Source organism: Rhinopithecus roxellana, chromosome 9 (genome assembly GCF_007565055.1).
Source record: "Rhinopithecus roxellana isolate Shanxi Qingling chromosome 9, ASM756505v1, whole genome shotgun sequence".
NCBI lineage: Eukaryota > Metazoa > Chordata > Mammalia > Primates > Cercopithecidae > Rhinopithecus > Rhinopithecus roxellana.
In genome coordinates this window covers 76607709-76624948 of record NC_044557.1, presented here as the reverse complement: position 1 = coordinate 76624948, position 17240 = coordinate 76607709, and the positions used below count along the sequence as shown (strand labels likewise).

General features: G+C 34.2%; 1 protein-coding gene across 3 annotated transcripts in view; it reads left to right on the top strand.

Moving 5' to 3' along the window:
* The window catches only part of CSMD3 (CUB and Sushi multiple domains 3), a 1308251-nt gene that overhangs the window by 1258097 nt on the left and 32914 nt on the right, over positions 1 to 17240 (top strand). For all 3 annotated transcript variants that reach the window (XM_030937706.1, XM_030937708.1, XM_030937707.1), the window contains 3 exons: positions 8014 to 8193; positions 9793 to 9966; positions 16692 to 16865. In XM_030937706.1, the coding sequence (XP_030793566.1) occupies positions 8014 to 8193; positions 9793 to 9966; positions 16692 to 16865 (528 nt within the window). The remainder of the gene's footprint in view (positions 1 to 8013; positions 8194 to 9792; positions 9967 to 16691; positions 16866 to 17240) is intronic.

Here is a 17240-nt window from a genome sequence, read left to right as displayed (position 1 = left end):
CTGTAAACTTTATAGAATAGTAGTGACTGGGTCTGTTTATCTCACTGATTCTTTATGGTAGAGCATAGCACCTGATGAATAAGAGCAACTCAGTAAATTGTTGGTGGCAGACTTAAATAGACAAATTTTATTTTAGTTATCAGTATACATGATTTACCATTCCAACTCAATTTTAAACTACTTGCAGATAGGGCCTACAATTGTATGGCTAACATAGCACATAGGTTCTGACGTATACAATGTTTTCATTATTGAAGAGAGTGAAATAATGAAAATAGTTAAGAGCAACAGAAATATTCTGAGGAACACTTTCTTTTTTTTAAATGAATAACAAATTTGTTTATGGATAAATAACTCAATCTTTATTTACAGCTGTCTTCCAATTTTAGTAAAGTAAAAATAAATAAATATTCCTATTTTTGTGATGGAAAATTACATTGACATTTTTATTGAATGGTCTTCATTTTTCCTTAGGAATGTTAAGTTAAAAGTCATTTGATTCAAGACAGATTGATTATGAATAACATAGGAAAAGTATAAGGAAAGTTTGTTTTTCTCTGTCAGTTCTTCAAAGAGAAATATTGTAATGAGTAAAGTAATTTGTTAGCTTTTCAACAAAGAACTGCTATTAAACTAAAAACTGAGAATCTGCAAGTTTATTTACTTCATAGGCAAAAAGTTACTAACACCCCATTAACAATCCAAACAAAAAGTGAAAAGAAAAACCCCCAAAAAGAAGCAAAGAGAGAGGTTTCAGTAGAAATTAAAATGGCCTAAAATTCTATAATTAAAGAATCTAGCATAGTGATAGTGTTTATATGTGGTGATCAAATTAAATTAGAACCAGTGCTTCAGATTCCTTCTCATTAATTTGCAATGAAAGTAAATTTAAATATATGATTGGTAGAATTATATTATTTGGGGGATTGTCCTAGACTCACATTGCCTAGATCAAGAAACTCAGGCATCAAAGCATTTAAAGCATTTCCTAACTACTGGCAGAGCTCAACACTAAACAATAATTTCATCCGTATTTCACAAACATAGATGAAATTTTCCATTCATATTAATTATTCTCTATACCCACTAGAAGGCTAATTTCAAGTGTAAATATGTTTTTAATAAATTTTGATTTGTTATAATTGCCTTTGTAGACACAATTTTTATGGTTGCTATATGCCAGGACTTTATACATTTTATGGTTACTATATGCCAATTACTATATGAATTTGAAATAAATTATATGAGGTATCCCAGTTACTATATGAATTTGAATTAATTAATGAGGTATGCAAAAACTTTAAAGTAGCTGAACTTTTCAAACCAGCATCTTAATAGCAATTTTTAGAAAACCTGAATGTCTTAGTCTATTTGTGCTGCTATAATAAAATTCCTGAGAGAGGGTAAATATTAAAGAACAAACATTTATTTCTTAAAATTCTGGAGGCTGAGAAGTCCAAGATCAAGGTGCCAGCAGATCCTGTGTCTGGTGAGGGCTACTTGTTGCTTCTAAGATGGCACCTTATTGCCATGTCCTCACATGATAAAAGGGGTGCATGTTATGCCCTGACTGGCAGAAGGTAAAAGAGCAAAAAGGGGCCTAGCTATTAATAGTTCCCTCCCACACTTTCAGAAGGCACTAACCTTATTTGTGAGGAGAGGGCCCTCACGACTTAATAACTTCCTAAAGTCCCTACCTTTTAATACTATTGAATTGGGGGTTAAATTAGCACATGAATTTTGAGGACACATTAAAACCATAGCACTAAAGAAGCAAAGCCTTTATTCCTTTTATGCTAATTGTTTTATTTCTTCTCATAAATAATAATATCTGTTATTGAGTGCTTACCATTTGTTCATATTTGTGCTGATTTACATAATTATCTGCATTATTACAACAAATCTATGAGATATATACTATTATCCTTTTTATTTCACATTCAAATAAATGGTTCCTTAGAGAGGAAACAACTTTCTTTTCTCTGGGAACACAACTAGTAACTGTAGAATCTAAGATTTAAACCCAAGTCTGTTTCACTCAACAATCCATGTTCTTGAGTATACTTTTATCTCTTCTTCTGTATTTTTCTCCATTTAGTTTTCTTGCTTTATTCTCTGTCTTTACTACAATGGTCAAATGTATATGACATACTATAATAAATAGAACATTGGTAATAAGGCATATGAAAATGTCTCATTAATTTATAACCAATTTCTCTAAAAAATTTCTAATTTCTGTTTTCTCTGCATTTAACAATTTGGATTTTGCAAAATTATATCGTTTCTTAATGAAACGACCGTTTGTAAAATTTGTTTTTGTTAAACAATACTTCCAGTTTAACATTACAGTTTCCTATTTATTATCAATGATATTTTTGTCAGATATACAAAGCAAATGTAATATAAGTCAATAAATAAGTCTGCAGATCTCACAAGAGATGAGATATTTTAATGTGATGAGTCAAAGCAAGTGAGCAAGAGTGCTCGTTGAATCTCATACATAATCACTGACGAAGAGGATCTACTAGCTTTATGACAATATCGGTTCAAAGAAAGAAAATCAGCAAAACTGATTATATGATAAATGTTTCAATGTAGGCTGATTTGAGCATGAAAGAATAAATAGAGGCCCTTGAGAAAATTAATAATGCCCTTAAAATATAGTTAAACTATGTGATGAAAACAAAATATAAAGACTTCAATTTTATTTGGATTTCTTTTTACTTTTTGATCATAAGATTTTGGTCACTTTAAGAAGTTTTTGATTGTTTTTTATCTTGGCTAGTTATCTTTGGGCAATTAGTTCCTCCTGAGTAATGAAAAATCAGAGGAATAATCCAATTTTTAGCTTTTCAAAAATCTTTAACTTATATTAGAGCAATTGCTTTTCTAAAATACCTTTAAAAATAAAGTAGAAAGATAATTGTTAGTATATAATGGAATTGGATTTTTTATAGATTCAGTTAATAAAAAATAATTTAAACAAAACTTACTATCATTGGTCACTTTGCCAGGAACTGAGAAGACAGAGTTCAGTCGGTAAAGTATCTGTTCCCTAATATTTCACAGACCAGTGAGGTAACATTGGCATTCCAAGCAGTTTTCACCTTTGAGAATTTCCCACTGGAGTTATTTGCAACTGTACCTTTTCATTTGCTTGACTGTCCAGCAGTAACACACACACACACACACACACACACACACCCCTCTGTTGGTTAGAAATTCTAGTTCAATTAAATGTGGAAATGTGTCAGCTGTGATTTTCCTTGTTCATTTCAATGATTTTATAAACATTTTTGGAATACATATGATTTAATAATAATGATAAAGTCTCCATTCCCCTATGCTTGGCCATAGTAGAGATGTTGGTAAAAGCATAAACTTTTACTCATCTAAATTCTACCTGCTGTTACTCAACTGGCTTCAGACTATATGTGAGTTGGGAAATTGCAAGTCTAATTAATCTACCTCTAAAAGTATGCCTCACAAGCAAAATCTTTTCCGTTTTCTCAACACTCATTGTTTGTAATTCCAGACATGTCCTCATTAAGCCCACTACCAGTGGTGGAAGGAGAAGTTTCCTCAGAATAACTAGTTGCCTCCTGGGTGGGTAAAATATTGTATCTTGAAATCAAGATCATGCATTCAAATGTTATGCACACTTTGACAGAAGAATTATAAATGTGAAGAAACATGCACAGAACTAAACCAAACTAGAAGAAAAACATATTTGCCATAATACCAGATAGCTCAAATCAATACCTTGATTAAAAATGTAGTGAAGTTATTTTCTATGATGTTCAGACACAGAGAGAAGATATAGTAAGTACATGTAATTACTCTTTCAAAAATACATTTTTTTTTGTCAGTACAAAATGCTTTGGGATATTAATTATAAGAAGATCCTTAGCTTTCAATGTCTAACAGGCAGTACCACCTCTGTTACCTAAAGCCCGTCATATACAGAGTGCATATGGTATTTTGCGAAGGAGACACAAACAGTGCTGAGGCAGGGCTTGCCAAGTAGAGTAAGAATTAGCTTTCTGGTCTAAAAAGACATGGGCTTATTCATTTTCTTGGATGATATTTTTAGAAAACTGACTGGACTTCTGCTTCCAAAATTACCAATGCCCAGCACCCTGCATCTGGGAAGTCTTGTTCCTTTGGGCTAAGGACACCATATTTAATCAGGTCCAGGTGATAAATGAATCTAAGTCTTCTTTTTCCAAATAGCCACTATAGAAATGCCCCTGAGTGAATTTTTGTCACAAATCTGAAAATTCTCAAAGATGTTTTTCCAATAGAGGACAGCTCAGGAAGATGGGGTTAGTCTTACACAAGAGAGGGCTGGGGATATTTCAGCATAAAACTGAGTGAAGTGAAGATAAAAAATAATCTAAATCTCTTCAAGGAGTGTGAGCTATTCCTCAGCGCAGCAGTTCTCAACTAGAGAGGATTTTGCTTCCCAGGGGACATTCGGAAATGTTTGAAGATACTTTTTGATGGTCACAGTGCAGGGGTAGGGTGTGCTTTTGTATCTAGCAGGTAGATGCCAGAGATATATCGCAGAACATTCTACAATGCACAGTGCAGCCCCTCAGAACCAAGAATTATTTGACTGAAATTGTCAATAGGTTCAAACTTAAGGTAGAGAATCCCTACCTTTTGAGATCCAAAGAAGAAACCAACTTTTGAATATGGAGATTATGTAAAATCAGAAGTATTATGAGAGGAATGGTTTAGCCATCTTTCTGGAACTTCATTTTGCTACAGTAGAACACTGTTCTGGTCTTGAAGCTAGAAATCTGGCAGAGCACATACATGTGTAATGATGCTCAGGCAAGCAAGTTCATTGCTCCATTGTCTGTAATAGAAAAACAATGGAATAACTCAAACACCAGTCCATAGGAATTTGGTTGCATAAATTATATTGCATGGGATTAATATGCCATTAAAATGGTATGCTTGTCTATGTGTATTAATAGTTATGTGCAAAAATATCCATTAGATATTGAATGAAAAACTGAATTCTGTGAAAAAAGTAATGTGATTTTATTTGATTTTAAAATGCACGTTTATAATGCTTGTATAAGAAGTTAAAAGAGAAAGTAGTTTTAAAGCAGCATAGATTAACTAGAATTACCACAATTATGTTTTATTTGTAGCATAGAGGTTATTTACTTGGATTTGTCATAAATGATGCCAGATGGGCATCAATTACATATAGGCCAAAGAGAAACCTCCCACAAAACAAATTCAGACCTTTCAAATAATTTACGTGTTTTTGAGAATTTGAGCTGACAAATTAATGATTCCTTTACCTACTCATTCATTTATTTATCCTTCAAACAGATATTTAATCTCTTATGATGAATCACACACTACATGAGACTTTTAAGAAAACAGCATACAAGAGTCAAAATATCTGCCTTTATGGAGTTTATTGGCGTGTTTACGTGAGAGAGATGTGTGTTTAAGAAGGTCGATGATCTTCTTATCATGCAATGGTATCTCTGAATTTGTTGTCATGCGACGGTATCTCTGAATTTTCGGGTGAAGGCCTAAAGAGTTACTATTCTAAGGTTTTTTCCTGAAAAAACCAAAAGTCTTTTTTTGGTTGTTGCTGAAAACAAGCTGGTAGTGAATGAGTTGACTTGCAGAGCAGGTGCTGTTTACAAAGACTGTTGCTCTTGGAAACTGCCTCTTTGACTAGCCTTTGCTTCAATAGAAAGTCACCAAACAAACCCTTCTAAAGCTTTTGTTGTCAGGCATTTCATTCATGGTGCTGCCATGATGTGCAGAACTCTTTCTTCGTGCATCTGTAAAATAAACGGTCTGTCCTCTCTTTTGGTGGCTGCATCTCAGCTCGTGTGCCCTATGACCAGGCTGGCTGTTTCTCCTTGCCAAGATTCTCATGCAATCTGGAAAGCACTGCCCAGAAAACAACAACACTTTATAGGTGTTCTCTTTAATTTCCTCTTCCTAGTTAAAAATCTTGGTTATAAATATAAAATAAAAAAATATAATATATTGAAGGCTTATACTCATTTTTACATTGTTGTAAATTTTTAAACTGTAAAAAGAGATAACATATTGTCAGTAAATGAGTAGGATTATTTGATTTTCTGTCCAACTCAGTTGTATATTAAAAAAAAAATCTTTTTACTCCCCAATAATCATAGCAAAGAAAGCAGTCCTGAATATAAAACTCTATTATGATTGAGAAAGAAACACTCAAAGAGTTTAATTTCATCAAACTATCTTAAGGGCTCCAAAAGTTATGAGGTTGAATGCTCTGAATGATGTTCTTTAATTTAAATGCCATTTTCATATTCTTAAAACTTCTTAGAATCAACAGAATAGAATATGAAAGGAAACTTGACATTAACAATTCTTAATGGTAACATAATAAATACTATGTAACTAAGGTGTTATTAAGGTTTTCCATGCCTTAATTCATTCTTAGTCTTTAATCCTGGATCTCCAAAATATTGGGAAAAGTGAATTTTAAAAAGAGAGAAAAAGGAGTAGACAGAGAGAGAGAGAGAGAGAGAGAGAGAGAGAGAATAGCCCAAATTTACCTGGAGAAAGAGAGAGAGAGAGAGAGAGAGAGCGAGAGCCCAGATTTACCTGGAGAAATTACCCTTTTATGAACCAAAAGATTTAGCAGACTAAAAGGCATGTAAGTATACTACAGGTTTTTATCTCCAAAAAATAAAGTGTAACTTGTACTTTTTGTTTTCTTAGCTGCCAGAAAGTTTTTAGCCAATTTTCTGCCCAAATTATGCTTAAATCCTGTGCCTCAAAACAGTTAGCACTTGTGTGACATATATAATCTTTGTTATGTTTGAATCTTATGTTTGTATTTAAACAAAACACATTTTTCATAAAATTGTTATTTGTGTTTCTAAACTGTCTCAAGTCTTTCTGAAACATTTTGGGTGGCATTATAAAGAAATGATAATATTATATATGTACTCACGGGCATGAGGCCAGAGCAATTCATAGAACCTCATGCTCAGAAGAGTCTTCTGCTTATAGTTTAGTGCTCTGTGATAACCATCTCAAAATTCTTAATAATTTTATCTTCAAATCAACGTTTTGTAATTGAAGTCCACTGAAACAGTGGAGCATATGCTGAGGGCTTGGAGCTTCTGTTCATGTGCAGTCTGCCTTGTTGCCTTCTTTCTTGTGTCCTTGGGATGGGTCTAGACCTTTTGCTTCTGACAACCTGGCGCCCCTGACCCTGCATGGTCTCTCCATTTCCATCCCTGCTCTGGAAAACGTGACACCGTCCACCCTGGTCATCCATTGTGTCACCAGTAAAGAGAAGTTCACATTACACTGTTGTCCTACCTCCTTTTAGGGATTGAATACAAACGTGGGGATGGTCAGAGTTGGATATATTAATGGACTCTTGGGGCAGAACAGAGCAGTGACAGTCCCTATTTGGGTCTGGAAGCACCAGCACGTATTGGTGAAGGACTTGGATGGGATGGTCCCTCATACATCTGCATTTCTTATAACAAGCACATTCCAGAGTGAAGGTTGCAATTTCCTGGGGGTTGTCTTCCTGAGTGACACTGCAGAAAATATGCTCACCATCCAGCATGCCTGATAAATTAGATATTTCAGTAGCCATATATAGGAATATGGATTTCATGTATTATGTCAGAAATCTGATTCTGCAGATTATTTTCTGTGTGGTCTTATAGTGAAGGTTAGAAGAGGTTACTGCATCAAATTCACTACAACATAATGACATATTAACCTAGCCTTTTCAGGGGCTAAATGACAGTTTCTGAACCATATGTGTAGAATCTGTAATAAGCATACCTGATCATAATCAGGAGTTGCCAGTATGTGGTTTAAATATGCTGATGTTTTACAATTTAAAATGAACATGATAACTAATTTTCCTGCTTATATATTAAGTATGCCATATGCTTACTACTCCTCTCCATTAATAACATGCCACCTTAACCATCTGCTCTTCTAATCCAATACTGACAGTAATCAGTTGTGGAGACCCAGGTATACCAGCCAATGGACTGAGATATGGAGATGATTATGTGGTTGGACAAAATGTTTCTTACATGTGCCAGCCAGGCTACACGATGGAATTGAATGGCTCCAGAATCAGGACTTGCACAATTAATGGCACATGGAGTGGAGTAATGCCAACTTGCAGAGGTATGATAATGATTTCTTTAACATTTAAAAATGGTAACCAGTACATATTTTCCCATTTTTATATACAAATTTAAAGTATATTTAAATAAACTTTTTTAGTTCAAGGTTGCATTTATTTTTCTACTACTAAAAATGACTGTTTTTTAAAAACGCTATTTTAATATATAGAATTTAAAATAATATTTTGACTAAAACATTATATCTTATTGTGAGTAATGACAATAAGCGTTAATGTAACCAAAAGAAGTAAAATCTTATGTCCACATTCACCACTGTTATTTATATTAATTGATGAATATTTTCAAAATAATATAACCTTGATGAATTGTAACTGTAATTTGCTGATCCACCTGGATCAAGTCATTCAAGGATGGGGAAAAATACTTTCCATAATTCGAGAACAGCCAGCCTGAATTATAGAACTGTACTTTTTCTTAAATAACGGGAAAACTTGTTTTTTCATATAATACAATCTAGAATTAATCTGTTAGTCAATACAGGCATAAATTTGCTACGTTATGCTGTTTGTTTTTCCACTGGAAATATTTTTATAAATGTTTTGGCCAATTTTTATGATTACTTGTAGAATACTGTACATGCAATGTCAGACAACTTATTGTTTTATATTAATTAGATTTTTAATAATTAAGATTTTTCATTTAGATTTCTATTTAAATGTTTGTGAATTAATAGTTTAATATCTTACTGACTTATAATCTAACAAAATTAATAATTTCAATGTGTTTGTCTTTCCTCATTGATTATTAAGTTTCTGTATCAGATTACTATAAATACACAGTATATGAAAATATATGAGCAGACATTTTATATTTTAGATGTTATTCTATACACTTATTAATTCATACTGATATGAATTAGATATTACTCAACTGTAAAAAGTTATTCATATATGTTTTTAGTCCTCATAATTACAGTCATTCCTAATATTTAGATTTTGAAGTTGATATGCTTCCTTATCCTTGCATCTCTATCTTATCCAACCTGTCTTTGCTTAAAGATAACTTAAACCAATTTAAACAAAATACATTTTTAAAACAATTTAAAATGCATTTATAAACCGTATAATGATAAGTTGTAACATATGAATCTAAGTGATTAAGGGAACTAACTTGGAATATTATAATAAGATATATGACCTGCATTTTCAAAAATGTCACAGAAGTACTTCAAATTCCATGGTTAAGATGCTGATACTATATATAGCCAAATAACCCAAGTCTTGTCTGTCTAAAGGTCATTGGAAAATAATTTTATATAAAACCAATAATTTATCACTTACAGTATACTAGATTGAAGGTCAGTCTCTGTTTGCCTTCTCTGAGATGTCAAACAGCTTGCTATTTTGTAAGAATCTCTGACAACCGATAGCCATTATGTTGCCAAGAAAAAGTTGCATCCTACAGGGATTAATTCCAGGGATGTCTCAGGAATACTACTGGTAGAATAAAACATGTCACAACATATTGTCCTCACAAAGGTTAAATTAGCACATATGCTTCTTCTAATGATATTTATTTATATCTTTAACACTCAGGATATTTCAACAGCTGTGTCTAATTACTTTTAATGTAATTGCAGCTGTTACGTGCCCAACTCCTCCCCAGATCTCTAATGGAAGGCTGGAAGGAACAAATTTCGACTGGGGCTTTAGTATTAGCTACATCTGTTCTCCAGGCTATGAGCTATCCTTCCCTGCTGTTTTGACCTGTGTAGGGAACGGTACCTGGAGTGGTGAAGTACCGCAGTGCTTACGTAAGTACGATTTAACGTGACAACTGTTACTTAAAATTTTCAAATTTTTCTAGCACAAATATGAGATTGTTAAGCTTCCTTCAATGCCTAATCAGAGTTCGAAGAAAAATCACTATTTACTACCAATGTAGCTACTTTTCATGTAATTAAACCATTGTTTCTCCTTCTCTGATTCAAAATTTTACACTAAAAGGTTTTGTTTATAGACTTCTCTTATTTTTCAAAATTATTTCTCAAATTAGAGACAGCCTAAAATTTATTCTACTGCTTGAAAATTATTTTTATTTATGTCCTTTTTGTTTTAGCCGAATACCCTGAAATTTGTTCCCAAATCTTTTTAGGCAATAAATCCATGTCACTTCTACATATTTGTTCAAATAAAGTTCTTATGATGGCATTTGTCATGATAATGATTGGGATTATACATCTAAAATTACCAGGGTAAGCATGGAGATAAGGGGGTTTTGTTTGTTGGTTTTTTTTTTTTTTTTTTTTTTTTTACAGAGGTTGCTGTATACTATATACCTAGCAAGTGTTACTTCAAGATTAATTTGGAAGAATACAAACAAAACAAACTCCTCTTACAGTTTTACATAAATGATTGTAGAACATTATCTGGACAGTATAGTCATTCAGAGAGTTGTCTAGCATTATCCTGTTCCTAGTCCTTTTTTTCTTCCTAGCACAGGATAGAGGAGGATTCTACCTGTCTCATGGCCTTGACATTATGCAGAGCTAACCGTCTAAGTTGCTTAGGACCCTCCAGGGTTTTCTCACCTCATTCAAATTGGAAACTAAATCCCCTATATGCTCATAGGACTTTTTTCTTGTATTCCTTTGATTTCATCATATCTTACTACTCACCCCCTCATCCACTCCGCTCCAGAAACCCAGGAGCCCTCAGCTATGCTTTTACAAGAGGGCTTTTATGTTCACTATTCACTTTACCTGGAAATTTCCTTTTATTCCTTCAGCTTTTTACTAAAAATTTCTCTTTTCAGTATTGCCTTCTCTGGTCACCTTATTTGAATTTCATCACTGACATAACACTTCCCTTCCAGGCTTTATTTATTCTCCTTAACACTCCCTTTTCACTTCTTATTTTTTATTAAGACATACTGTACATTTTATTTACCTTGTTTATTTCAACTATGTCCTCTACTCAAATTGATACTCCCTGAAAGCAGAGAATTTTTTGTTGTTGTTGTTTTATTTGCTGCTGTGCCCCTGGAATATAGCATAGTCCTTGGCAGATATAAAAACTATATTGCTGTAGTAATTAAAACAATATGGTATTGATGTAGGTTTAGAAAGTAAAACAATGTTATAGAGTAGAGAACACAGAACCATTTATACACATGTGATATAGAACAAATCAGTAGGGAAAGAATGGACATTTTAATTAATTCTGTAAGGCAATTAGTTCACACACATACACACACCCACAACAAATAAATCAGTGCCAGATTTATCAGAGATTTAAATACAAAAGTTTTAAACATTTAGAATCTGTCTAAATGACCTCAAGTTTAGAAGGAATTTCTTAAGCAAGATGCAAATGGTATAACCCACAAATGAAAAAGTGAAAAAAATCAGGTATGTTGAAATATGAAAATTTCTCATTATCAGAGACCAATCACAGACTTGTACAATGTAATCAATATGTGTGAAAACAATGACAATATTTAGAATATATATCAAGGCAATACAACAAAAATGGTCAAAACACCTGGACAGCTATTTCCTCTCAGGAGATTGAAAAAAACATTACACAATATCAAATATTAGTGAGGATATGGGACAATTCATAAACCTTTATAGACTCATGATGGGTGTGTAAATCGACACAGCCATTTGCAAAACTAGTTGCTATTATTTCGTAAAGTTAAAGACTTGCAGAGTCTATTGCCAAGAAATTTTATTTTTAAATGTATGCCTTACTGGAATTTTCATACATGTGCATGAGGAAATATGTTCAAGAATATTGTTATCAGCATTCTTTTTAGCAATAAAATAAAAATAGTGCCTATATATACATATACACACATACATATATGCCATACACACAAATACACACATGCACACACATGAATGTAAATTACCAATAAATGTATATAAATGAGAAACCTAGAATTCAGGATGAGAGAAACTATGCTATCCTGGGCCTAAGAAAAGGGATGCTTTCTGTGTGGTGCCTACAAAGATTTTTTTTTTCTTTTTTTTTTTAATACTTTAAGTTCTGGGTTACATGTGCAGAATGTGCAGTTTTGTTACCTAGGTATACATGTGCCATGGTGGTTTGCTGCACCCATCAACCCATCACATACATTAGGTATTTCTCCTAATGCTGTGCCTTCCCAGACCCTGAACCCCCGACAGGGTTCACACTTTGAAGCCCCGGTGTGTGATGTTCGCCTCCCTGGGTCCATGTGTTCTCATTGTTCAACTCCCACTCATGAATGAGAACATGAGTTGTTTGGTTTTGTGTTCTTGTGTTAGTTTGCTGAGAATGATGGTTTCCAACTTCATCCACGTCCCTGCAAAGGACATGAATGCATCCATTTTTATGGCTGCATGGTATTCCATGGTGTATATTTGCCACATTTTCTTTATCCAGTCTATCACTGATAGACATCTGGATTGGTTCCAAGTCTTTGCTGTTGTGAATAGTGCCATAATAAACATACGTGTGCCTGTGTCTTTATAGTAGAATGCTTTGTAATCCTTTGGGTATATACCCAGTAATGGGATTTCTAAGTCAAGTATTTTTTTGAGACATAGTCTCACTCTATACCCCAGGCTGGAGTACAGTGGCGTGATCTCGGCTCACTTCAAGCTCTGCCTCCCAGGTTCAGGCCATTCTCCTGACTCAGCCTGCCAAGTAGCTGGGATTACAGGCACCCACCACCATGCCAGGCTAAAATTTTTGTATTTTTAGTAGAGATAGGGTTTCACTGTGTTAGCCAGGATGGTCTCAATCTCCTGACCTTGTGATCTGCCCACCTCATCCTCCCAAAGTGCTGGGATTACAGGTGTGAGCCACTGTGCCCAGCCGTCAAATGGTATTTCTAGTTCTAGATGCTTGAGGAATCGCCACACTGTCTTCCACAGTGGTTGAACGAATTTACATTCCCACCAACAGTGTAAAAGCATTCCTATTTCTCCACATCCTCTCCAGCATCTGTTGTTTCCTGACTTTTTAATGATCGCCATTCTAACTGGCGTGAGATGATATCTCATTGTGGTTTTGATTTGCATTTCTCTAATGACCAGTGATGATGAGCTTTTTACTGTATGTTTGTTGGCTGCATAAATGTCTTATTTTGAAAAGTAGCCGTTCATATCCTTTGTCTACTTTTTTAAGGGTTTTTTGTTTGTTTTTTTTCTTGTTAATTTGTTTAAGTTCTTTGTAGATTCTGGATATTAACCCTTTGTCATACGAATAGATTGCAAACATTTTCTCCCATTCTCTATATTGTCTGTTCACTCTGATGATAGTTTCTTTTGCTGTTCAGAAGCTCTGTAGTTTAATTAGATTCCATTTGTCAAATTTGACTTTTGTATCCATTGCTTTTGGTGTTTTAGACATGAAGTCTTTGCACCATACCTCTGTCCTGAATTGTATTGCCTAGGTTTTCTTGTAGGATTTTTATGGTTTTAGGTCTTACATTTAAGTCTTTAATATATCTCAAATTAATTTTTGTATAAGATGTAAGGAAGGGGTCCAATTTCAGTTTCCTGCATATGGCTCACCAGTTTTCCCTACACCATTTGTTAAATAGGGAATCCTTTCCCTATTGCTTGGTTTTGTCAGTTTTGTCAAAGATAAGATGGTTGTAGATGTGTGGTGTTATTTCTGAGGCCTCTGTTCTGTGGCATTGGTCTATATATCTGTTTTGGTACCAGCACCATGCTGTTTTGATTACTGTAGCCTTGTAGTATAGTTTGAAGTGAGGTAACATGATACCTCCAGCTTTGTTCTTTTTGCTTTGGATTCTCTTGACTATGCAGGGTCTTTTTAAATTTCATATGAAGTTTAAAGTAGTTTTTCCAATTCTGTGAAGAAAGTCAGTGGTAGCTTGATGGGGATAGCATTGAATCTATAAATTACTTTGGGCAGTATGGCCATGTTTACAATATTGATTCTTCTTATCCATGAGCATGAAATGTTTTTCCATTTATTTGTGTCCTCTCTGATTTCCTTGAGCAGTGGTTTGTAGTTCTTCTTGAAGAGGTCCTTCACATCCCTTGTAAGTTCTATTCTTAGGTATTTTATTCTCTTTGTAGCAACTGTGAATGGGAGGTCACTCATTATTTGACTCTCTGTTTGTCTGTCATTGGTGTATAAGAATGCTTGTGATTCTTACACATTGATTTTGTATCCTGAGACTTTGCTGAAGTTGCTTATCAGCTTAAGGAAATTTTGGGCTGAGATGGTGGGGTTTTATAAATATACAATCATATCTTCTGCAAATGGAGACAATTTGACTTCCTGTCTTCCTATTTGAATACCTTTATTTATTTCTCTATCCTGATAGCCCTGGACAGAACTTCCAATGCTGTGTTGAATAGGAGTGGCGAGAGAGGGCATCCTTGTCTTGTGCCTGTTTTCAAAGGGAATGCTTCCAGTTTTTGCCTATTCAGTATGATATTGGCTGTGGGCTTGTCATAAATACTTGTTAATGATTACTTTTCATTTTAATTGTTTTGAAAATGTAATTTGATTTAAAAAAGTAATTGTTTTAAAAAAGACTCCTAGTAGTCTCTTAAATGCTACTAAAAGGAGGTTTAAAAATCCTAGTTTATGGCCGGGCGCGGTGGCTCAAGCCTGTAATCCCAGCACTTTGGGAGGCCGAGATGGGCGGATCACGAGGTCAGGAGATCGAGACCATCCTGGCGAACATGGTGAAACCCCGTCTCTACTAAAAAATACAAAAACTAGCCAGGCGAGGTGGCGGGCGCCTGTAGTCCCAGCTACTCCGTGGCGTAAACCTGGGAGGCGGAGCTTGCAGTGAGCTGAGATCCGGCCACTGCACTCCAGCCTGGGCGACAGAGAGAGACTCCGTCTCAAAAAAAAAAAAAAAAAAAAAAAAAAAAAAAAAAAAAAAATCCTAGTTTATTCTATAGTCTTGAATTTCAGGGAAGGTTTTATTTGGAACTTAAGGCCAAGATTATGGTAGTCTATAATTAAGGTATACATGCGTTCTAGATGGCTCGGGCATGCCAAGTTTATTCTCATTGTTGTGGCCAATCTCTTGTATGTTTAGAATCCCCTTTCACTATCAAAAGTTTCTCTATTTGGATGATGCATTTTATGGGCACCCAACCTATAATTCTCTTAAGGCAACATTTATACTTAAAAGCATTTGGTTGGTGCCGTTTGTTTTCTTCAGAGGGAAACAAGCTTTTAGGTGCTGAACATTTGAAAACCGAGTACATTTGAAAATGGTTAAATTTATAACTTATATGTTGTGTATTATTTTTGCCACAATAAAAACCTTGAAAGCATTTGATAAAGGTGCATTTGCCTGGGTTGTCTGATACATTTGAAACCATTTGCTCTCATTCTCCATTACACTTCTGCATGCTCACTCTGTTCTAGCCACACAGGCCTCCTTATCTTCCTCTAAAAAGCTAGCCATGCCCCAGCAGAGGACTTTGGCAGTGCTGTTTACTCTATCTAGAATGCCCTCCCTTAGGACTTCAGCATGGCGAAGTATTTTGTTTCCCTAAATCTTTTCTCAGTGAGAGACACCTTCGTCACTTTATTTAAGATCTTCCCCCACCTCCTAACACACACCACCACATGTACATACAATCTTGATCGCTTTCATCTGAATGATTTTTTTCCCATAGGACTTACCACTTTTTCACATACTACCTTTCCTTAAAACTTGCTAATTATGTTTGTTTGTTTGCTTCCCTCACAAATGCATAAACCTTACAAAAGCAGATTTCCTACGGTATTTGTTTACTGACATGTTCAAGTGCCCCAAACCACCTAGAATAATGTTTTTCTTTAGTAATTGATAAATGTATATTGAATGGAATAATCTAATCAAAATTTTTAGGAAGTCTATCAAGTTGGTCTTTTCAGTGCTTGTTGTAGAACACTGACATTCCATAGTTTGGCATAAATTTAGATTCTGATGGCTTTGTTTTCTTTTAAAAAAATGCTAAAAGATACCGACAATATTTTGAAGAGAAAGGCAATAAGATTTTGGGATATGTGCTTTGAGTGTTCAGAGTATTCAGAGTACAATAAAACAAATTACCAGAGCTTTTTATGTACATGTAAAAGGGCACTGCAGTCTGTAGCGTGCAGTCTGGAGCACTATGGGTTGGTTCTTTTTGACAAGTATACCTATGAGTCACCTACTTTTTCAAGAGTATATTCCAGCTCGGCAGCCAACAAGTCCAAATATGTGGTTTGATTTTGGTCAATACAAAACAACAAAAATACAAAAATCTATCTTTATGAAGGTAGCTTACTAAGTAGAAAACATCTGAATCAAACTAATTTTTAAATATCATACTGAGTTTTCAATTCAGTATTTGTTTATCTACACATAAGCTAAAAAATAAAATTTTTCATTGGGATAGTTTCATCATGACTAATATATCTCTTTAGTTCAATATTCAAATTAATTGTCACCATTTTTCCAAACTATGTACTCTGCTGAATACTAAATCTTTGATATAAGCATCTTTCTTTTCATTTCCAGCAAAGTTTTGTGGTGACCCTGGTATACCTGCCCAAGGAAAAAGAGAAGGCAAAAGCTTTATATACCAGTCAGAGGTTTCATTCAGCTGCAGTTCTCCTTTCATATTAGTGGGATCAAGCACCAGAATATGTCAAGCAGATGGCACTTGGAGTGGTTCGTCACCTCACTGCATAGGTAATATTAATTAAAGACTGATTATGCACAGTAACTGTGTAATTAATAGGGGTGACATTTAATGGTTTTCTTTATCCTATAAACTATAGTCGGCTAAATATAAAAACAAGTGTAAAATACAGAAGCAATTAGAAGGCACTGGAAATGAATATTGGTAGAAAACATAACATTAATTTTGGCACTTTAAACTTCCAGAAGAAACACTTGAAATAATTTTGTCATACATCAGTAAAATGAAAAATAAAAATACTTTCAGGTAATGACATTATTAAGTACTGACATTCTACTTAGATCTTTATAGTTAATAAAGAATCTTCATATGAAATTAGATTTGTTCCAAAAATATCTAAAAGATATATTGATTTCAAAATGATT